Source organism: Periplaneta americana, chromosome 3 (assembly GCF_040183065.1).
Source record: "Periplaneta americana isolate PAMFEO1 chromosome 3, P.americana_PAMFEO1_priV1, whole genome shotgun sequence".
Lineage (NCBI taxonomy): Eukaryota > Metazoa > Arthropoda > Insecta > Blattodea > Blattidae > Periplaneta > Periplaneta americana.
The window spans coordinates 37,012,162-37,037,805 of NC_091119.1; the positions used below are offsets into that span (position 1 = coordinate 37,012,162).

The following is a 25,644-nucleotide window of genomic DNA, read 5'->3' on the forward strand; positions in this document are numbered from 1 at the left end:
AATAATAATAATAATAATAATGACAACACCTAACCTTTTAATGTTTCATCAGTAACATGTAGTAACCTATAATGCCGTTTTATGTTATACCACCGTTTTCCTAGTAATACTTGTGAACAAATCATACATTTAATATTCTCATCATATTGTCAGCAAAAAATGCGTCCTCCCATCCTACTTGAAACTTTCGTTTTTGTAGAGGTACATGTATTCGAAAGAGACATTGCGACGATACGCCACTCGCAGGTCAGAGACAAATATACATGGAACGGAGTTTGACTCCAGTGAGTGAGAGGGTGGGGGTTGTAGGTAGGAAGCAAGGGAAATGCACTGCGAGCCACAATGTGCTCGTGAGTCGCATTTTCGCCGCGGCTGCGCTAGTTGAAATGGGCAAGAGGAAAGAAACTTCCTTGGAGGAGCGCAAATCAATTATTAATTTTACTTTAAAAGGGAAATCACGTAGAGAAATAGGTTCAATTTTTGAAAGAACACATTCTACAATTCAAGGGATAGTAAACAAATACATATATAACGGAAAAATACAAAATGAGAGAGGCAGAGGTAGAAAAAAAAAACTTAACGAACGAGATGAACGCCAGATAGTTTCCACAGTTAGACGTAACCCACGGCTTAGCCAACCTGTATCTGCTGAAACGATTCGTCGCACTTTGAGAAGAGCGGGTTATCACGGCAGAATAGCAAGGAAAAAGCCATGGATCACGGAAGTAAATCGACGTAAGAGATTGGATTTTGCAAAAAGCTATGTAAATTATAATGAGTTCTGGAAATCAGTCATCTTTAGTGATGAAAGTAAATGCAACATTTTTGGTTCGGATAGACGAAATTTCGTGCGGCGCAGAGTTAATACAGTGTTTAAAAAGGAAAATCTCTGCCCAACTGTAAGACATGGTGATGGTTCTTCTATGGTTTGGGGCTATATATCTGCTAATGGAGTAGGGAACCTAGCTTTCATAGAGACCACACTGAACCAGTATGGCTACCTTAACATTTTGAAGCAAAATCTTCAACAAAGTGCGGAGAAAATGGGCTTGGGGTCGTATTATCAATTCCAGCATGACATCGACCCAAAACATACGGCCCTCAATGTTAAGTTGTGGCTGCTATATAATACCCCAAAACGCTTGAATACACCACCTCAATCCCCAGATCCCAATCCGATTGAGAATTTGTGGTGGGAATTGGAAAAAAGGGCACAAAAACTTCATGTGACAAGTAAACGTCAGCTTAACGCTGCATTAATTTAAGAATAGACAAATATTTCTAGTTTCATCACAAACAAATTAGTACAAGCCAAAACGACTGAGAGAAGTTATTAAAGCCAAGGGACTGTCTACAAAGTATTGAGTTTATTGTTCTTGTAAATAATGTTATGTTTTTTTTGTTTTGTTTTTTCCCCTGTGTACCATCAATTATGTGATGTTGAATTAAGATGTATTTTGTTAAATTTTATTTTATTTCATGAACATTGTAGACAAATTACGTACAAATTATGTTTAGTTGGAGAAATGATAATAGACGTTATAATTATATTTCTTTTGTGTGTAAATTATAATGCTAAACACAATATATAATTTGATTTATATAAAAAATGTAACTGTACGATCAATTATGAGAGCCACTGTACGTACGAATATCTCACAAGCAATTGGCGGCAATGAAATGAGTGGGTTTATTGTGAAGGTTTTCTCTGTAACGGTTGTGAATAGTAACCATAAGGCAATGTACTTAGCCCGTCCGAAATGAGAAAGAAGCATTTCTCTTTCTTCAATAAGTCTGTTATAGTATCACACGATTCGCCGTATGACATTAATCATTCTTTTTCCTAATAATGTATGATAACGCAATATTTTATAAATATATTAAATTCATATAGATGATGTTATCCAGTTATTCCCACTATTTTAAAAATTAATACAATTGGCACGTGTTCACATCCACATGCTATTTTTGAAATATAGGGAAAGTCGCCTAAATCTTACCACAGTAAATCAGTCCTTAGATATAATGTTAACGAATAAATCAAATGGCAAACTGCAGCTTTAAAAGAGTGTGGATGTGATACAATAACATAATCTCATTTCCATTTCTAATAACTCATGAATTATACATTCATGCAGATTTGTAAGTACGCTTCGGCTTACAATCAAAACACATTAAGTCAAAAATGTTTATAAACGTAGAATTGGAAAAATAAATAGAAACAACTAACAAGAAAATAATACTTTGAGGGTTCAGGTTTTTCATTCCTGGTTCACCTTATAGTTTTCATTTTGCTATTGCTCTGATAGATATCTCTGTAATTCCGAAAATTGTGTGTTTCGGAGTTCCTATAGAATTCGTCTCCTGGTATAATTTTGTTTCTTCAGGCACGCTAGTCATGCTGGCGCTTCCGTTTTACTTGCACAAGCGTACTTCCAATGTGACTGCAGCCTAAAACTGATGCACCAAACAAGTCACCGATTGGAATCATGTGTATGACGGCAGTAGAGTGTTTTCCTTAAGCATATTTCATTTTGTCTGCCATTATAATGAGTTTCTGTGTGTGTTATTTACTATTATTATTATTATTATTATTATTGTTATTATTATTATTATTATTATTATTATTATTATTATTATTATTAATACTACTATACTAAAAGCCAGGTTATGAACCGACTAAACAGGAAGTAGTTGGCAGGGCAAGAGGAAAGTGCGGGTTAGAGGGGTAGCCTGTGCAGCGATGACACGTTGAGTATGGCGGGGTGGAGGGGGGAAGGAGAACGGAGCTTTTCATTGGACCTCACGTGAAAATGTCGTCTGCTAACGAAAATCTGGCAACGGAATCACGGAGACAGTGTAGCCAAACTTCCCAGTTCCTTTGGAGTACCACGTGCATTACGAGTCGCATTTCGTACCAGCGTCATTAACTCGTGCTTTCTTAAAAACAGTAATTTTAATTACTAATATTGTTGACAGTGTTATCGAGAACTATATACAGTAGTTATTTTAAACATATCGGTGACAAACGCTGAACATTCTTTGAATCTCGCGCCACTATGTGGCAATAGAGCTCAGAAAGAGAGCAACAGAATGTTGCTTCCGGTTTAGTCGGTTCATAACCTGGCTTTTATACCAGGTAAGGTTTATCTTGTCTCAGTAGCAATAAAACCAAGTCCCTTCAAGTGAGGGTGGAGATTATCGGAGGGTTATAAATTTTCAGTATTCCTTTCAAAACCTTGTTATTGTGCAGGCTACCGGAATTTAATTTCTTGAAAGACAAGCTCAGTGACGGAACTACACAGTACAAAACGAGATATTTTGTAATTTTATTTTGCGCTACAGAATGTATCAACTAGTCCCTTCCGCCACTGGATGGATGGACGGCATCGCTCCATTCCCCCATCGCCATAACAATACAGATGAAGTAAGACATATCTCCTTTCTCTCTCTTTTCACAGTGAGACAAGATACATCACACAGACTCTAGTATACTACTACTACTACTACTACTACTACTACTACTACTACTACTACTACTACTACTACTACTATCATCGTCATCACCATCGTCGTCGTTGTTAGGCTGCGCTGTCATACCTTGAGCCTCATATACGCATAGCTGAGATTCCTGACGCAGAGCGCGTGGGTTCCCTTCTTAGCAACGTCATCCAGGTCGTTGAAGGGGAGAGTAGGGTTGGTGACGGCGAGGCTAGCTACCAGAACCGCGGAGTAAGAATTGTAGAGCAGGAGCCCGAAGAGCAGCGTCGTCACCATCAGCACGCGACCAGAGACCGAACTGGGCCTCAGCTGGAAACCTAGACCCCAGTCAAAAAACATCGCTTGACTCCGACAGTTACATACATTTTACATTTAACCCTATGGTTTAAATATAGCACTACATTTTCACCGTAGAGATACATGTTTTATAAATAGCATTAGTTTTTGATGCCAAAATTAACTCTGCGAACTTACAATTTCGTTACACTGCACTTCACAACTCAATCGTCATGTCCAGGGATTCGTAGCATTAATTGCGTCTGGGAAATTGTATCATTATTTTAAAAAACTATAGTAACCGTTAGCTACGAATGTAGTCTGATTTAGGGCACTTCTGCGAAAGCACTCTCACATTATTCCATGAACCAGTCAAGTTCATTTAATTTCTGCCTCTTACTAGGTCTAGCCTATGTTAATTAATATCGTGGCCTCGAAAACTATTCTTTAAAAATGTTTAAGTGTTCCAAAATATCAGCAAGGAAGTGCAATCTATGAAACAAAAGAGAATTGGTAAATAGTTTTGCATATTTCGATTTTTCGTCTTGCCTGCATCGGCACAATAAAAGCTCTGCTCTTAACTGTAAAACTCTTTTCAACATGTTGCCTTCGATTCCCGCTTGGCCTGATCCTACCTGGTTGGATTTTTTCCGAGGTTTTCCCCAACCGTAAGGGAAATATCAAGTAATCTATGGCGAATCCTCGGCCTCATCTCGCCAAATACCATCTCGCTATCACCAATCCCATCGACTCTAAATAATCTCGTAGTTGATATAGCGTCGTTAAATAAACAAGTAAAAAAGAACATGTTGCCCCACGAAAGCCGTCTTACTTTGTGTGTGTTTTTTAGTTGGTTATTTAACGACGCTGTCTCAACTACGAGGTTATTGATTGATGATAGCGAGATGGTATTTGACGAGATGAGACCGAAGATTCGCCATAGATTACCTGGCATTCACCTTACGGTTGGGGAAAACCTCGGAAAAAACCCAACCAGGTAATCAGCCTAAGCGGGGATCGAACCTGTGCCCGAGCGCAACTTCAGACCGGCATGATTTTACAAGAATTAGTGTTTTTCGAATGGGGTTAAGTACCGATACGGTAGTGAGGGGGGAGAGGTCGCAGAAGAAATTCTTGTCAAAAAGTGGTTTGCGCCTACAAAAAGTTTGGGAACCACTGCACTAGAGTATTTTCTTCATATTTAGTAGATTTAAAACGAAGTGTGATCTTTTACCTGCTATGCGCCTTCTCCCGGGTTAAATAACCGTTGCATATCTAGTTGTGTAATAGGGTGGAGTGAAAATATGAAGTTTATGGAATCAATTTGCAATACTTACTTACTTACTTACTTATTTACTTACTGGCTCTTAAGGAACCCAGAGGTTCATTGCCGCCCTCACATAAGCCCGCCATTGGTCCCTATCCTGAGCAAGATTAATCCAGTCTCTACCATCATATCCCACCTCCCTCAAATCCATTTTAATATTATCCTCCCATCTACGTCTCGGCCTCCCCAAAGGTTTTTTCCCCCCTGGCCTCCCAATTAACACTCTATATGCATTTCTGGATTCGCCCATACGCTCTACATGCCCTGCTCATCTCAAACGTCTGGATTTAAAGTTCCTATTATGTCAGGTGAAGGATGCAATGCGTGCAGCTCTGCGTTGTATAACCTTCTCCATTCTCCTGTAACTTCATCCCTCTTAGCCCCAAATATTTTCCTAAGAACCTTATTCCCAAAAACCCTCAATCTCTGTTCCTCTCTCAAAGTGAGAGTCCAAGTTTCACAACCATAAAGAACAACCGGTAATATAACTGTTTTATAAATTCCGGCTTTCAGATTTTTTGACAGCAGGCTAGATGAAAAAAGCTTCTCAACCGAATAATAACAGGCATTTCCCATATCTATTCTGCATTTAATTTCCTCCCGAGCATCATTTGTATTTGTTACTGTTGCTCACATATATTTGAATTTTTCCACCTCTTCGAAAGATAAATCTCCAACTTTTATAGTTCCATTTCGTACAATATTCTGATCACGCGACGTAATCATATACTTAGTCTTTTCGGGCTTTACTTCCAACCCTATCTCTTTACTTGCTTCAAGTAGAATTTCGCGTTTTCCCTAATCGTTTGTGGATTTTCTCCTAACACATTCACGTACGTAATCTATTTGCAATACCAGGGAAAAGTTGTGGTTTGATATTATAAAGTGAAAAGACAGATTTTTTCAACTACTACATTTAGAAAAAAGATAAAAAAAAATTCATATGTAGATTCACTCCACCCTCTTGTGTAAGTTTAAATATCTAAATATCTTTAGATTTAGTCAGTGTTAGTACAATACAATAATCTTAACTTAGTTACAATCTAAATCCTCAAATTGCATTTTCATGTTTCTATATACTCGATTTTAAGATCCAATCCAATACGAATATAACACATACCCAAATTTAAAGACAAAAATCTGGTAAAAAAATGAGGGTTTTATTTTCGAGTAAATATGTTAGCTTAGTAAGCCACTTTACCTTCGGACCCTAAGCTGCCGAGCACCGACAGAAAGCAGAGGCTGAGAGTCACTCTCTGTCGCCGGCGCGTCCCGCCGTCCTCCTCGAAGGCGCCGCACTTGCACATGAGCCTCACAGCCACGGTGAGGAGGGCCGTTGTGGCCAGGGTGGCCATCCACACGTTGGGGCCCCAGACCGTGAAGTGGGACTGTGCGGACGCCTGGCCTTCGGGGGCTCTCACGTACAGCTCGTACCTGAGGCAATGAAGACCCCAACTCGACTGAGTCCCTTCAATCATAAAGGCTACTCCCCATGACTTGTGAAATAACCGAACAATAATGACGTTGTATGAAGTACAGGCACTCTGAGAGAAAAAGGCATCATCATCATCATCATCATCATCATCATCATCATCATCATCATCATCATCATCAGCAGCAGCAGCAGCAGCAGCAGTTGTGGATTAGGCCTCTTAGGGTACGAACACGTTGACGATGGTAGACTAGCTGGTAGAGTAGCTGGTAGCGGTAGAGGGGGAAATGAATCGCTAGAATTATATGACACCGCACACGTTGACTCATGGAGGTCGCTTTACTGCTAGCTTTCCAGCACGCTGTAAGCTCCAAGAATGGTTTCAGTCATTCTTTCAAGCTTGCAGCGCAAGTCTCGGCGTGGAGCAGAGAGGCATTGCAGAGGTGATCTGTGGACCAGGTGTCAATGATGACTTGTGTAATTAGTACAGACGACTTTTATCAATTATTTGTGTAATTCGTGCTTTTTAATTTACACAAATTTGTATTCTATTTTAAACTACGCGCGTGTGATTTAGTTTTGACGTTAATTTGCCGTAACTCGGTAACCAGTAAAGATTTTGAGGAGCGGTAACTTTTAAAACGAATTTCCATTCTTACTCAACATTTTTTCTCGCTTTGACCCCCCATCTAACGTGAAAAACAAAAAAGTTTACCGCTTACCGAAAATTTTTTTCTGTGACCAGATAACTTCAAAGTTAGTATTTTTTTTTTCTCACTTTTAAAAACAATATTCTGACTTCGAATTGTTGTCTATGCTTCCCTTAGACATTGACCTATCAATACAAAAAATTGCAGCGCGATTGTTTGAATATCATAGATGCTACGACGTGATAAGTTAAACGGAGCGGGAAATATCATTCTTGGCTACTCCGATTATCAGCCAGCGGCCTGTCAAGCTCCGCCTTGAGCATACCGCTTGCTTCACTCGTGGCGGGAATCCTGTGTCAGTGGTTGTAAAGTTTTAAAACACTGCACACATTGGATGTAGAAAAACGTATTGCTCGTGTGTTCGAAAGACATGCCACGACATTAACTTTTCGTATAGATTCAGAACTGGAGGTAGAATTTAATTGATTTTTTTTAATTACAAACTATTAATGAATTCGGATGAATGGACATCGTCGTTCACCAATAGGCCTGATTTGCAGTCTTCGACCTCATTTCAAGAGTTTAAGCCTGTTACGCTTCAGATTTATAGCTGGTTCCTCCCCCCCCCACCCCAATCGCGTTTCCGGCTGTTCAAGATTTTTCTTCCCCAAGTCTGTAATGAAATAGTCTCTGGACCAGGAGATTTAACTCTTATAATGGAAGATATATGCTCATAGAAATTCCTTAGTTTACTGCAGCGTTGCATATTCAATCCCGTACGGAGTTACTTCACTTCACTTCCTCTACTAGAACACACCGAAAGAGAAGTAGTTGTGCTAAGGTTGTCCATATACAGCTTAAGTAGAGCTAACATTATCACCAATATTGTTGTAATATTATGATAGTCCTTGTGCTAAACTACTATTAGCTAACCGCTGTTACATAATATATTAACATTAATAATGGATAAAATGTATTATTATTATTGTTATTATTATTATTATTATTATTATTATTATTATTATTATGAACATTGTCACCAACATTGTTGTAATATTATGATAATCCTTGTACTAAACTATTATTAGCTAACAGCTGTTAAATAGTACATTAACATTAATAATGAATAAAATAAATTATGATGATGATTAATATTATTATTATCATCATCATTATTATCATCAACATTATCACCAACATTGTTGTAATATGATAATCCTTGCACTAAACTATTATTAACTATTCGCTGTTAAATAGTACATTAACATTAATAATGAATAAAATAAATTATTATCATGATTAATATTATTATTATCATCATCATCATCATTATTATTATCAACATTATCACCAACATTGTTGTAATGTTATGATAATCCTTGCACTAAACTATTATTAACTAACCACTGTTAAATAGTAGGCCTACATTAACATTAATAATGGATAAAATAATAATTATTATGATTATTATTACTATCAACATTATCACCAACATTATTGTAATGTTATGATAATCCTTGCACTAAACTATTATTAACTAACCACTGTTAAATAGTAGGCCTACATTAACATTAATAATGGATAAAATAATAATTATTATGATTATTATTATTATCAACATTATCACCAACATTGTTGTAATGTTATGATAATCCTTGTTCTAAACTATTATTAGTTAACCCCTGTTAAATAGTACATTAACATTAATAATGGATAAAATATATTATTATTATTATTATTATTATTATTATTATTATTATTATTATTATTAACATTATCACCAACATTCTTGTAATAGTATGATAATCCTTATACTGAACTATTATTAGCTAACCGCTGTTAAATAGTACATTAACATGAATAATGGATAAAATAGATTATGATAATGATGATTAATATTATTATCATTATTATCAACATATCACCAACATTGTTGTGATATTATGATAATTCTTGTACTAAACTATTATTAGCTAACCGCTGTTAAATAGTACATTAACGTTAATAATGAATAAAATAAATTATGATGATGATTAATATTATTATTGTTATTATTATTATTATTATCATCATCATCATTATTATCAACATTATCACCAACATTGTTGTAATATGATAATTCTTGCGCTAAACTATTATTAACTAACCGCTGTTAAATAGTACATTAATATTAATAATGGTTAAAATAAATTGTCATTAGGCCTATTATTATTATCAACATTATCAGGAACATTGTTGTAATATTATAATAGTCCTTGTACTAAACTACTATTAGCTAACCGATGTTAAATAGTACATTAACATTAATAATGGATAAAATAAATTATTATTATTATTACTATTATTATTATTATTATTATTATTATCATTATTTCCGTTGTAACTCTGTGAATAGCGTGCGCACTTCCCAAGCAAGTGGTCCGAGGTTCGATTCCCGGCGTGGGCAATGGAAGAAATTCATCTTTCGTGCACTGATTGATGTTTGACCGTGGTCTTGTACTTGTCCTGTGATGTCTTTGTGGTGGTTCTGCGTCATGTCAATCCCATGACCGGCAAGGCCCGCATTTTTAAGATGTCTAGTGTACGATCTAAAGATCTCCCTCCCCTACCCGCAATGGTATGTAAGTCGGAAAAAGGGAAGTTTAAGCAGAGTAAGAAAGAAAGAAAGATAGATAAGATTATTATTATTATTATTATTATTATTATTATTATTATTATTATTATTATTATTATTATTATTATTATTTACACTTGGAGTTACGGGGTTTCCTATGCAAATTGTTCATCCAACACTAGTAAACCACAAGAGTCGTAGAGTGTATGGGAGGAAAATAAATCTTAATTTTTGTACTTAGGAACCAAACCCAGTTCTGCTGGAGTTTACGTAGACTATTATACAGAACCGTAATTGTTCCGTTAGTTAAAAATCATTTTTGCTGATTTCTTCCAAATACCCTTTTCCCTCATTTTAGGTTTACTATCATAGATCTGATGTTATTTTAGTGAAGTCATTGTGTCGTCTGTTTATTGTTACCTGACGTTCTTTCAGTTTTTTTAAGTTCTTAAATTCGTAGAAGAGATAAAAACTGCAGACTTCTTCTATTGTATTTGTCACGTGGCGTTTCTTGACAGAAATGTATTTTCCGCATGCCTTGGAAACCATATACGTCATGGGAGTTTCTAAACATTATTTGCATTCTGTCTACCTTATAACTAATTCATAGGCATGTAGGAAGCGGCGTATTGCACAACGATTAATGCACAGCTTCCATTCCAAGTTTAATCCACGGTTGTGTGATCGTATCCAAAATAAGACACGGTGCTTTGCATTCTAAAGCCAGGGAATGCTGAATTTAACGTCATTTTGAAACTACAAAAAAACCGGACCGACTCTTGTAGCTGATTTCAGAGTCATAGATTCAAATTTTGCTAGTCACAAAATACATCCATCTTGTATAATTAATTGTAACAATGAAATTTGTTGCATTTGTTCGATTCTTACAGTCTTTTGCCGAAGGGCTGCCGAACATTGAAATCTTTCAAATCCAAGTTAGAAAATTATCTTATGATGGGTTGCCAAACTAACTTACTATTATGACAAGTGTTGTATTGCATGTTACCACGTATTCACATTTTTTTCTGTTCTAGTCATATTTAACTTATTTTATATTTTTGTTTTCATATTTTCCGATAATGGTATATCTATAATGTGATAAGTTGAGCTATATGTAATCATAATTTTCCTTACTGTGTGTACTTAAAAATATTGTATTCATTGTATGCTTTGTACTCCATTTTATTATTATTATTATTATTATTATTATTATTATTATTATTATTATTACTAGTCTTATTTTTTATCATCATCATTATTCTTTTTATTAGTCTATTATTATTATTATTATTATTATTATTATTATTATTATTATCAATAATTGTCTTATTTTTTATACTTTGTATGTCTCATGTATTTTGACCTGTTGTTCACATTTTATTATGCTTTCTCCTTTTTCTGTATGTTATATATTATGTCTGATTTCTACTTACTTGTTATTTACATTTTATTATTATTATTATATTATTCAGTTTTGTGTGTAAAATTGTAGTGTACTTTGTAAATTTGTAGTGTGTTTTGTAACGCAGTTTTACTCCTGGTTGAGTGTTAGAGAAGGCCGTATGGCCTTAACTCTGCCAGGTTAAATAAATCATTATTATTATTATTATTATTATTATTATTATTATTATTATTATTATTATTATTATTATTATTGCCCTGCTCATCTCAAACGTCTGGATTTAAAGTTCCTAATTATGTCAGGTGAAGGATGCAATGCGTGCAGCTCTGCGTTGTATAACCTTCTCCATTCTCCTGTAACTTCATCCCTCTTAGCCCCAAATATTTTCCTAAGAACCTTATTCCCAAAAACCCTCAATCTCTGTTCCTCTCTCAAAGTGAGAGTCCAAGTTTCACAACCATAAAGAACAATCGGTAATATAACTGTTTTATAAATTCCGGCTTTCAGATTTTTTGACAGCAGGCTAGATGACAAAAGCTTCTCAACCGAATAATAACAGGCATTTCCCATATCTATTCTGCGTTTAATTTCCTCCCGAGTATCATTTATATTTGTTACTGCCAGGTTAAATAAATCATTATTATTATTATTATTATTATTATTATTATTATTATTATTATTATTATTATTATTATTATTATTATTATTATTATGTTTTTCCTTCAGTGTATCAAACTTACAGACGAAAAAACTTTCAGAGTTTTATTTTCATCTTGCATCAATATTACATTTCTACCTCCATTCGGCAAAAGATAAGTGCGTATTTTTACATTAAATAGCAGTACATACTTCTGGCTTCACTATCCATATTGAAATTACCACAGTTTGACACAATGCACAGCACAGGATTCTTTTGAATCAGCTACAAGGGTCGGTCCGGTTTTTTTGGCCACTCCTGTACATAGATTATTTAGGATCGGTGTAAACATATTTAATTAATAATAAGGAAATGATAAGTTGAGCATGCTGCGCTAACCTAAGTATTCGGGAGAAACCTGTCCCAAAATCGGTTATTTCACTCATAATTTCAGAGAATCTACAAAGATCAATTCCTGGCAATGCTTAGGGACGCGGATGTATGAATTTCACGGCTCCAAGTCGGCCTTTAACTACGATCCACAACTGTTCTCTACAAAAATCTAAATATATAGAGGGTGTTTCAAAAGTGATGATAAAAAGTTTAGGGATGAAAATTAAAAACGAAAAGATGCAAAAAAAAAAAAAAAAAAACTTCCAGTAAACGTGGATCCGCAAATTAATCGTTTACGAGGTAATGTCATTTTGTGCTCGTTTTGGGCCCGCTGAATACTAAGTACTAATTCCAACAAAAACAGAGAGTAAAATTCATAATTTTGGCTTCAACACCATAGAAATTTGATTAAACATACTCAAAAAAAAAACTTTTTCCATGTTGAATCTTTTGTACACTACTTTTAACACTCGAATATAAATAATTGATTAAATGGCGATCTTACAAGTGTTAATTGTATAAGCATGTGCGGCTTACAGCTGTTTCGGAGGCTCTGAGGATGGTGTGAAGAAGCACCGAAACAGCTGTAAGCCGCACATGCTTACACAATTAACACGAGTAAGATCGCCATTTAAGCAATTATTTAAAAACGTTTTGTTTGAACAACAGTGAAGTATGTGGATAAACAAGGTACAGTAAAGTATGAACAAGTTAACTGAAGTATTTTACAGCAGGTGTTCAAAATGTTGACCATGCACTGGAATGGATCTGTCTAGTCTTTTCCACAAAGACCCAAGAATGCGTTCGAGCAATTCTGGGTCATTCTTCATTGGCTGGAAGGCATCTACAATCCGATGCTGAAATTCTTCAGCTGTGGTGATGTCTGTTGTGTAAACTAGGCTTTTTGCATAACTCCATACAGAAAAATCCAAATGATTTAAATCCGGTGATCTAGGTACAGTCCTCCTCTACCTATCCACCGTTCACCATATAGTCTGTTTAGATATCGCTTCACATTAGAAGGATATGGAATGGGGAGAATACGAAGCATGGATGTTGCCGCCTTACAGAATTCAAGCTCTCGGTTCACTGGCGGCCGCAACCACCAAAAAAGTGGCATTATCTCGTAAACGATTAATTTCCGGACCCATGTTTACTGGAACTTTTTTGTTTCTCTTTCTTTTTATCATTCTAAATATTTGACCATCACTTTTGAAACACCCTGTATTCTTTAGTAATAGAATTTTGAATTTAAATTAATAGGAAACATTTCGAAATGTGAGTATGTGTTTATGTTACTAATGATTTTATTTACTCTTATTTCAAGCAACAATATACATTTTCCTAAGTACTTTGGAACATCGTAATGGAAATTAATTGTGAAAGGGTTGAGTAAAATACACGACTAAATAATTATAAAATTTTCCTTCTTATAGAAATTAATTTTCATAATAAAATTATTATCCCGAAAAGACAAAGTATATTATTATGTCTCGTGACCAGAATATTATACGAAATGGAAATATAAAAATTGGAGATTTATCCTTCGAAGAGGTGGAAAAATTCAAATATCTTGGAGCAACAGTAACAAATATAAATGACACTCGGGAGGAAATTAAACGCAGAATAAATATGGGAAATGCGTCTTATTATTCGGTTGAGAAGCTCTTATCATCCAGTCTGCTGTCCAAAAATCTGAAAGTTAGAATTTATAAAACAGTTATATTACCGGTTCTTCTGTATGGTTGTGAAACTTGGACTCTCACTCTGAGAGAGGAACATAGGTTAAGGGTGTTTGAGAATAAGGTGCTTAGGAAAATATTTGGGGCTAAGCGGGATGAAGTTACAGGAGAATGGAGAAAGTTACACAACACAGAACTGCACGCATTGTATTCTTCACCTGACATAATTAGGAACATTAAATCCAGACGTTTGCGATGGGCAGGGCATGTAGCACGTATGGGCGAATCCAGAAATGCATATAGAGTGTTAGTTGGGAGACCGGAGGGAAAAAGACCTTTAGGGAGGCCGAGACATAGATGGGAGGATAATATTAAAATGGATTTGAGGGAGGTGGGTTATGATGATAGAGACTGGATTAATCTTGCACAGGATAGGGACCAATGGCGGGCTTATGTGAGGGCGGCAATGAACCTTCGGGTTCCTTAAAAGCCATTTGTAAGTAAGTAATAAAATTATTAACTAAACGAATGCTCTGGAATATTGAAAGCTACTTAAGGTAGCCTGAAATTATTTTAACCCTTTGCAGCATAGTGGTTGTTCAGAAGAACCACCATTTCCTTTCTTTCTAAATTTTATGGCACTGATATTCCACCAAGGAACCACCTCTTGAGTATACACAGAGGTGCCATCTCTGTTTTGAAATGTGTGCAGAGTTAAAATGTTAAAAAAAAAAAATTGATCGAAGCTTTGTTATGATCCATGATATGAAACACATAAAAAATTAATTTGTACTGCAATGGGTTAATCGATTTAGAAAAGAGGTCATCAATTCTTGGATCTCGATTGGAATTCGGACCTCAGAGATTGTTCTTTCGGACCAGTTGCATATAAGCACAGTCTAGTATATACAGTCACGAAGCTCAATACATAGTAAAAATGCATCCATAGGTAATTGCTAACCACTAGGATCGCTAATATCGCCTCATTACAGACAATGCGAAATAATACCGGCACAGTTTATTGTTCCTAGCACCCTCACAACTCAAGCTTCGTGACTGTATATACTAGACTGTGATATAAGTAAAAACTACAGTTTTCCTCTTAAATTATATGATTGCTGTGTTTACTCTGTGTCGTGTAATAATAGTAAACATATAATTACTGATTCTACAAAGCGTGCATACGCAGTGACCTCTATCGTCAGCTGTTATCAAAACGCAGCTGTTTGTGAGTTATTTGTAAGGAGTTATCAATTCAGTAATTAATTTATTTGTGGCTATTAATATGTAAACTCTAAAGTAAAATATGGACACCATACTAAGAAAGGTCGATTGTCAAAATAGGAATTTTTATAAAAAATACCTTCATTTATATTATTTGACGTTATGTATTACACCTGAAGCTGTACCATTGTGTTTGATTTCTTGTATTTAAAAATTCATACATCCAATTAATTATTGCTATTGTGATAATTGTAACTGACTTATTCTAAATGAATCTCCTCAAGTTAAGTATCTCGGAAAAATAATCGACCAACACTTACGTTGGGATAAACATGTTCTTTCTCTTTGCATTAGATTAAGAAACATTATTCACTATTTTGTTATCCTACGAAATTACTTGACTATCCATACTTAACGAATGATTTACCTCGAATTAGTACAAACTATCTTACAGTATGGTATTATGGAATTATAGGATGGTGTTGTGTTTCTAGTACCTCCCTCATGCCAATAACACTGTTACAGAAAAGAATAATACAATAAGCCTCTTCATTATCCCTCAGAACTGTCGTATTCTGAATTTAAAGTATCTGATATCCATTAAATTTATGGTCAAACAATATCATATTGAATTTCATACACAAAAACCAAAATATACTTAATTTGTATTCACATAAATATAAATCTAAAAAGATCAGACAACATATGCTTGACAGACACTAAATGTACCACAACTGTAGCTTTATGATCACAGTAGCAACTTCGGTCCAAGGCTCTATAACAAGATACAAATACTAAATTCCCAAACATACAATTTGTTATTGCTCCTTATTTAAAAAAATAAATTAAAATTATGTTTAGGGAAAAAATATAAAGCTTCAATGAATGTAATATCTGTGTTTTCCATTTTTTCTTTTTTTTTTACTTTTTATTCTCCTGTTTAATAAAATTTGTTCCTTTAAAAATTTTGTGGACTGCTCCCTAAACAAGAGTATATACTTTTCTTGGGGGTGCTAGATAGAATTTTTTATAAAAAAAAATACCAATTTGCGTCTTTCTTCTAGTAATACTTACTTACTTACTTACTTACTTACTTACTTACTTACTTACTTACTTACTTACTTACTTACTTACTTACTTACTTACTGGCTTTTAAGGAACCCGGAGGTTCATTGCCGCCCTCAAATAAGCCCGCCATTGGTCCCTATCCTGAGCAAGATTAATCCAGTCTCTATCATCATATTCCACCTCCCTCAAATCCATTTTAATGTTATCTTCCCATCTACGTCTCCGCCTCCCCAAAGGTCTTTTTCCCTCCAGCCTCCCAATTAACACTCTATATGCATTTCTGGATTCGCCCATACGTGCTGCATGCCCTGCCCATCTCAAAACGTCTGGATTTAATTTTCCTAATTATGTCAGGTGAAGAATACAATGCGTGCAGTTCTGTGTTGTGTAACTTTCTCCATTCTCCTGTAACTTCATCCCTCCTAGCCCCAAATATTTTCCTAAGATCCTTATTCTCAAACACCCTTAACCTATGTTCCTCTCTCAAAGTGAGAGTCCAAGTTTCACAACCATGCAGAACAACCGGTAATATAACTGTTTTATAAATTCTAACTTTCAGATTTTTTGACATCAGACTGGATGATAAAAGCTTCTCAACCGAATAATAACAGGCATTTCCCATATTTATTCTGTGTTTAATTACCTCCCGAGTATCATTTATATTTGTTACTGTTGCTCCCAAGTACTTGAATTTTTCCACCTATTCAGTAGATAAATTTCCAATTTTTATATTTCCATTTCGTACAATATTCTCGTCACGAGACATAATCATATACTTTGTCTTTTCGTGATTTATTTCCAAACTTCTCTCTTTACTTGCTTCAAGTAAAATTCCCGTGTTTTCCCTAATCGTTTGTGGATTTTCTCCTATTTCTTCTAGCAATAAATGTATTTACTATTATTATTATTATTATTATTATTATTATTATTATTATTATTATTATCATCATCATCATCATCATCAAACTGTTACAATAGTCTAGATTCTAGAGTTTTGATGCGCTTCCTATAAAACACTCTGACAGCATGCAGAAATCGTTTGGCGAGAAGTACGTATTAATGATGATATCTCGCTTACGAACTATTCCACAGCTTTGATTGACTTATAGGAGACATTATTCCAAAGTTCCTGGCTGCTTCTGTTTTAGAACACAATACAAAGGGGAAGGACTTGTACAAAATTCTTATTCGAGTGATATGCGCTTTTGAACTAGACTACTGGAGTTATGCAGATTATTGGATTTTTTTTTCATTTCACGAGAAAAGTACTATGATGAAGAAAACTTATTCTGAAACGATGCTCATCAAATAAAAAAAAAGTATTCTGATGCTGCAAGAAATCGATTTCGAGATTTTCGCCGAAATACACGTTGTCAGCATCCCTCATATCGAAAAAATATTTGTCGTGCTATCTGTCTGTATGTAGCATCGGATTTTTATGGCTACTACTTACGAGATTATTTATTGTGAAATATAATAATTTCAGTGAAACCAATTGATTTCTATTTTAAATTGGAAGCATACAATAAGTATTCCGTAAAAATCAAATCAAAATATTTTCTTCGTGATTTTCTGTATTACAATACAATAAAGAGACTAATGAAGCGATCTGATTTGCAATTAAAAATTCATTTATGAGATTAATTGATTATTATGTATACATTTATTTATATTTTTCGTTGCGATTTTCTTCTTCGTTCCTGGCAGATGACTGCACAGACAGTGAAGATACCCAATTATCGATCACTAGTTGTAAGGTCCCCTTGTTTCTTAAATAATCACCGGCCACGGGTTGTAAACCCCTCTTGTTACGCCTGGATGAATTTCCACAGAAGCATTATTTTATAAAGGAAAGGAATAAACATGTTTAGAGTATCATTATAAACAACAACTTTTGTGTCTGAACATTCATGTAACTTTAGAATGCCCATTTTCGTAAATAGAAATGTATTGTAATATTATATCAGATTAAAATATCAATATAGCTATTTTATGTAAAGTAATTACATACACCTATGCAAACAGTATACATTTATAAAAGAAGTCAAATACAAAGGTTGGATAAAAAGTAATGGCAACAGTTCGATATTTCTGACATGGCTTTATTCACAGGGGTACAACATTTACGTACTTTCAATATACTTTCCCCCTTTATTTGTCACCTTTTTCCAAATGTTTGGAAGGTGGCGTGCACCATCAGCGCGTCCATCTTTGTTGATGTTCCGTATTGGCCGTCCTATAGCACAGATAAGTTCATCTCTGGTATTGTACCGGGTCCCTCGCAGTGGTTCTTTCACTTTGGTGAAAAGATCGTAATCGCATGGATCATATCGGGTGAGTACGGAGGATGTTCCAGAATCTCCCATTGCCAGCGGCGCAAGAGGTCCTTGACAGCAGCAGCGGTGTGACTCCTTGCATTGTCATGAAGAATGATGGGGTTCTGTACCACCAAGTATCGTCGTTTTCTCCTGAGCGCTGGACGAAGGTAGTGCTGCAGGAACCTGCAGTAGTAGTCCGCGTTTACCGTCTGCCTTGGAGATACAGCGTTGTGCAGTATTACCCCATCAATGTCATACGCCACAATGAACCTTCACAGCACTTTGTGTAGGGCGCACTTTCTTTGGACGAGGAGAATCTGAATGCTCCCATTCATTTGATTGGCATTTCAAGTTTGGTTCGTACGAGCGAGTCCAGGTTTCGTCCATAGCGACGATTCGTACCGGTCCAACAAGGCCTTCCTGGAACACTTTAACCCATCGTGCCACTGTGCGATACGGCAACGCTGCATCGCCACATGCTTCACGCAGTCCCTGTAAACATTCTTGTGCACTACGACCTCGTGCCATTTCAATTTTGATTCAGGAACATTGGTCTAGTTTTGTAAACATGGTCTTAGGGCGCTCTTACTATCCCTATGAAAGTCAATGTTCTACACACTGCAGTAGATTGACAGAGTACTGTCGCCGCTGGCTGCACTAACTCATCTAACAGTCCTTGTTCTTCTTCTTCTTCGTTCTCTTTCTTGGCCTCGGGTTCAATTCAATGATCCCATGTAGCCAGCTAAATTCTCTAATGTAAAATTGTATTCTGTTATGTACTGAATAAATAGCACCGAAGTACCGCACCGACCGGTGACTAACTATTTAAAAAAAAACATGAAAGAGTTGTGGATGATAAACGATGACAGTGAACACGCCTGCACTTCACGGAGACAGACCGATGACTCTAGTCCTTGTTCATGTCCATACAGCTGGCAACTCTCGAACACACCATCGTCACGTGACAGCAGTGTTGCCACAACTTTTTATCCAACCCTTGTATCTTACTAATTGGGAAAGCCTTTTGTGCGAATTATAGAAACGAAAATCCGTCCTCTCACATGGGAACATAATAAATGATTTTGTTATTTCACGATAACGAAATAGAACTAATCTCACTGACATGATAAGCTGAAAAGTTCGTAAAACAGTATATATGCCAACTTTTTTTCTTAATCTTCTATCTCTAAATGTCCTTCCTTGTCGTTGTCCGAAGTTCCACAATTTTATTGTTTCAAGTTACTACACAAGATTGACACTTCGTGGAACTGCTGTGAACATTTAACGATATCAACTACAATAGACATATGCCTATCTTAGCAGCCAGGAGTCCGATATTGCCAAACGTCCTCCCACACAGGAGCTTTATAGTTTATCTCAAAGGAGGAAAATACTTATTAGCAGGGTGCGAATTAAAATTTCAAATGAGGGGGGATAGAATCCTAGATAGAGAATACCATACATAAAATTATTATTATCCTCTTTCAATACGGCTCAACGCTTGCTCGCACTGAGTTGCTTGTCTTGCATCTTGATCATAATAATAATTATATCCATGAGCAGCTTAAGATAAGATTGTAATTCCTAAGTTATTGATTATTGTCAGCTTGTTGGTAATGATAATACAGAAATATCATTTTCTTTGCTTACTTTATGAAGTATACTCGTATTAAACACAATTATATTCTGTGAGAGGGGATGGAAGTTATCTCTGGCAGGGATGTAAATATCATCGTCACCTGAATGCAAGAACTAGGTAACTCGAAATTTGCGTTTTAGAGTTATCTTTGTTAGAACATAACAAAAATCGCACAGAATGTAATACAAGAACTAGGTAACTAATCGAAAGATACCAGCGACATCTATTTTCCAATATAACAAATAGGTAAAAGAAAACGAGACATATTCCTTTCCGTCTTTGACTGTCTTATTAATCAATTTTCTTTAACATAACCTATTTAAATTTGTAAAATCATATTTTTGTAAAAGGCAAGGGTCCAAGAGACCTGGTACTTTCAATAAGAACATCTTAAAACTAAAAAAAAATAATAATAATAAATAAATATTCCTTAGTGTAATAAATAAGTAAATAGGCAATATGTCAAAATAAAAAAAAATTGAGTTACTAGTTCTTGAATTCAGGTGACTTATGAAACAGGGATAACTTTTCAACAGAGGGGAAATCCCCCCATTACACCCGTTAATTCCCATCCTGCTTATTAGTATTTGTTAAATTAATAGTTTAAACTACTAGGGACAGGTATCCATTGTCGCTGTAACAATTTCATATCCTCAACAGTAATTAAATAATTTTATTTCTGACATAATTTCTGTATTTCTTGGAAATTACTCTTATTTCTGAATTGATTAACGTTACAACACTTGCTACCAAGCTGACAATATCTAACAGATGTTTCATTATGTTCTCTCATTAATAACTAAAAAACTAAGGATTTTCTGACATATGTTTATATGAAGTTTTTTTGCTTGTTTTGGTGTGAGGAATATGCCCCCATGGTTTGTCAAAGTATTTCTGAAACACCCTGTACAGTATAGCTCTCAAACTTGGTAGCATATGATTTGCAGCTAAGGAGTAAAATATGCAAATAAACTAAAATCCGCTCCCTAGTCATTACTCTATTGATCAAGGCTGTTTGAGTGGAAAAAAGATCTTGTGGCCTTAATTCTGCCAGAGAAAATAAAACATTCTACATACTGCAGTGTCTTTCGTTGTCTATCAACAACTGAAAAAATACTGCGAGTCAATAAACTAAATTTCATGTACATTAAAAGCTGTTGTTAAAGCACTGTAAGGTAAACACACTGGCTGACAAACTGATGTCGAGCGCACTAGGGCCTTGAAGAGGAGGGATAGAGATAACAGACCAAGAATGCTGGTAGTGGTCGATCGACAGCTGACTCTTGAGTGCGCTGGGCTCGGCAGATACTTGGAATAAAATGGAATTTCGGGAGGAGGACACTACGACCCAGCACTGCGACCTTACAAGATTATTGTGCTGACCCTCATGCTAGGCGCATTCTCAAACTTCACTGGCTGACTACACTAAACCCTCGTTCACACTTTTCAAGTAACCTGAATTCAAGTTTCAGTTTAGACATATTCAAGTTATTTTGTTTTCAAGTAGGATAAAATGGCGTCGATGAATGTTTTGCAAGTGATAAATATATTGAAGAAATGGAAGACGCGTTGTTCGGTGTGGTTTAGGAATTAGATTAGTAAGAGAAATACAGGACAATTAACCATTACAAATAGAATAAGTGAAATCATTAAGCAGATTTAATCATTCTTATCTCAAATGCTATAAAATATAAGCAAGTCTGATTTACCATAATTGAAACTGATTTTCTTGAAGCTGTTACAGTTTCCAAAAAAATCTATCAGCCACATTGAACTATGCCAGTTTCGGCAGATAAATGTCATCCCTTCAAGCAAAACTCTTCTTAATCCCTCTTACCTTCCTCACTTCTTTCCTATCTACAGTTTAATGGTTTTTAATTATCTTTCATATCTCATTTGTGTCCACGTTAATATCTCTGCTGTTCAATTCTTCAATGAAGTCTTCCTTCCTTGGCAGCTTCCTTTGGACTTCTGTTACGAAACTTCGCAAATTCTATAATCCATAGGCCTTCGCGATTTTATACAACTTCAAAACTCGAATATTTGGTCATTATTTCACTTACTATTGTTCCCTATTAATTTTACGTTCTCAGTAGAACAGAAAAACAATCAACTGTTAATTTAACGCTCTTAAAACAGCTGTTAATTTAAATTCCTGCGCTTTTCTCCTTGAATTCAAGTTATCAAGTGACGTTCACACTCTTCAAGTTGTTTCAAGTGTCCTTTCAAGTCAAGTAAAAAGTAGAAAGTGATTCAACTTCACTTGAAACTTGAATTCAAGCCGTTACTTGACTTAAGTCAACTTGAAATATAGTTCACACTTTTCAAGTTCGGCGAATCAAGTGATTTAATTCAAGGTACTTGAAAAGTGTCAACGAGGCTTAAGATTTGCTGCATACCCAGGTTTCGAGCAGGCAACCCCACTCGTCCCTAGGCAGATTGCGCGCGTGCAGGGATAACATGATACATGCCACTGACCAGCTCGACGCCACGGGTCTTGTGAAGTCGTAGTCGCCGATGTTGTTCCCGGTGACCACTACGGGCTGCAGCATCGCGTCCGCCTCGCCGGACTTGAGCAGGCTTAGTCCTTCTTCGAACCCGGCCCTCCTCATCACCGACCTGCAATGTTATATTGCGACACATTATATCACTGTTTCTCAAACGTATTACCTGTGCAGAACACTTTAAATAATTTTGAGATCTCTGAGTATTTGTTTTTAGTAATATCTACAGCTTAGTATAGTCCATTCGCTTTCGTAGAGCAGACTCGAGCAGCAGTACCTCCACTCAAGCGAAACAAACCCCCTCAACCACTCCTATTCCAGCTACTGCACACGTAAAATGTAATAATAATAATAATAATAATAATAATAATAATAACAATTATTATTATTATTTATTTAACCTGGCAGAGTTAAGGCCATACGGCCTTCTCTAACACTCAACCAGGAGTAAAGACTGCGTTACAAAAACACTACAAATTTACAAAGTGCACTACAATTTTACACACAAAACTGAATAAGATAATAATAATAAAATGTAAACAATGAGTAAGAAGAAATCAGACATAATATATAACATACAGAAAGAAAGAAAAAAGCATAATAAAATGTGAAGAGCAGGTCAAAATAAATGAGGCATAGGCTACAAAGTATAAAAAATAAGACAATTATTCATAATAATAGTAATAATAATAATGATAAATAAGAATAGTAATAATAATAATAATAATAATAATAATAATAATAGTAATAAAATAGTGCAGTACAAAGCATACAGTGAATACAATATTTTTAAGTACACACAATAAGGAAAATTATGATTATATATAGCTCAACTTATCACATTAGAGATATACCATTATCGGAAAATATGAAAACAAAAGTATAAAATAAGTTTAATATCACTAGAACATTAAAAAAAATGTGAATACGTGGAAACATGCAATACAACACTTGTCATAATAGTAAGTTAGTTTGGCAACTCGTCATAAGATAATTTTCTAACTTGGATTTGAAAGATTTCAATGTTCGGCATCCCTTGACTTCAGGCGGCAGAGAATTCCAGTGACGAGAGGTAGCAACAGTGAAAGATGAGGAGTGTAAGAGTTGTCCAAACCTTTAAACTTGTAGCTATTCATTGATTTTATCATCAGCCACGGGAAAATACAGTGACACTGTTTTGTTACACCATGGGGTTTTCATTTGCCGCGTTGCCGCGGCTAGTGTCCTAGATCATATATGCATGTGGCATTGTGATACATTTTTGAACTCGTCTTAATGTGTGTAATCAATGTAACATTATTAAAGTATATAGTGCTATTTGAGAAATTGATGACGTCACGTGTATCTTGTACCATAATGTAGTTACATGCACGAAATTTCCATACTCATGTTAGCCCCTAGTTCTAACATAACACTAAAAAATGTAGGGCCATATTCATAGACATTCTTAGCGCGGGTTTCCGAAGGATGATCAGCGAATTAACGTTTTTCTTATTCATAAACCAGTGTTAGCGATATGATATGATGCGATATGATATGATATAGGGGAGACTGTTGTACCCTTAGCATAGTGTACCTTTGAACATTTTTTGTTTTTTAATGTTTGCTGCTACCTAGAGGACTGAAAATGAAGTAGATTGTAGAGAAAGCCTCTAAGTAGCTGTGGTCGTAGTTTCAGTTTGATTTATTGCAAAGTGTGAGTTCCGTGGACAAAAGAATTTTTCTAGTACCAAAAGTAAACATTTCGTTCATTGATGTATGTTTTCTAACACAAAACCAGATTGAATTTGTTAATATCTTTCAAGTACGGTGTGTTCCCTATCATCTGGTGAGTAATAATATATTTTAATTTCCATGATTTATTTGACTCTCTAGTTTTGGGAGCCATATTTGTTTAGACGTGCACCCTCTTGTACCTTTGAACACAAAACATCTTGTACCATGGAACATGTTCCAAATTACACGATACTATCGGTTTTTGTTTTTCTTTTATTTTAAGGTCATGTCACGAAGTAAGTCTGGAATTAAGAGGCCCCCAATTGATCCGGATGCCTTGAAGAAAGCTGTTGAAGCAGTTATTGCTCCTCCAGGAAATAAAATCTCAATCAAAGAAGCCTGCTGTGGTTTATGATTGCAAATACATTGTAAATATGATTGTCAGTTCTTACAGCTATATTCCCACCTATATTCCATGTGTTCATGTTTCAAGGTACATGATCCTGTTGTACCTTTGAACACATTACATATCTCTTCATTTTATTTTTTCCATCCTTAATAGATCTGTAAAACAGGAAAGTACATACAGGAAGTTGTAAAGGAATCTTCAGTAATTATTTCAAGCATTTTTTTTCATTTAAAAAATTTCATTTCCCAAAATTAAAAAAAATAAAATGTGAAAAGTGTTTAAAGGTACAACAGTCTCCCCTATGATATGATATGATATGATATGATATGATATGATATGATATGATATGATATGATATGATATGATATGATATGTTATGATATGATATATGATATGATATGATATGATATGATATGATATGATATGATATGATATGATATGATATGATATGATATGATATGATATGATATGATATGATATGTTATGATATGATATATGATATGATATGATATGATATGATATGTTATGATATGATATGATATGATATGATATGATATGATATGATATGATATGATATGATATGATATGATATGATATGATATGTTATGATATGATATATGATATGATATGATATGATATGATATGATATGATATGATATGATATGTTATGATATGATATATCATATCATATGAATCCTGTACAAGTAACCAGTCGATAGCCGGGGCTAGTTTAGCACTCTCGTAGCGCGGGCTAGCGAAATATCTATGAACAGCACCCCATAAGTCTGTACGCACTTTAATGCACTGCGCATTATACACAAATTGTTTGTCCATGCTATGGTATGGCATTTC

General features: G+C 35.1%; 1 protein-coding gene across 2 annotated transcripts in view; it reads right to left on the reverse strand.

The window, feature by feature from the left end:
• The window catches only part of LOC138695929 (glutamate receptor ionotropic, delta-1-like), a 64,314-nt gene that overhangs the window by 12,836 nt on the left and 25,834 nt on the right, over positions 1 to 25,644 (reverse strand). For both annotated transcript variants that reach the window (XM_069820318.1, XM_069820319.1), the window contains exons 4-6: positions 22,642 to 22,782; positions 6,306 to 6,538; positions 3,601 to 3,818 (exon numbers count right to left, since the gene is read on the reverse strand). In XM_069820318.1, the coding sequence (XP_069676419.1) occupies positions 3,601 to 3,818; positions 6,306 to 6,538; positions 22,642 to 22,782 (592 nt within the window). The remainder of the gene's footprint in view (positions 1 to 3,600; positions 3,819 to 6,305; positions 6,539 to 22,641; positions 22,783 to 25,644) is intronic.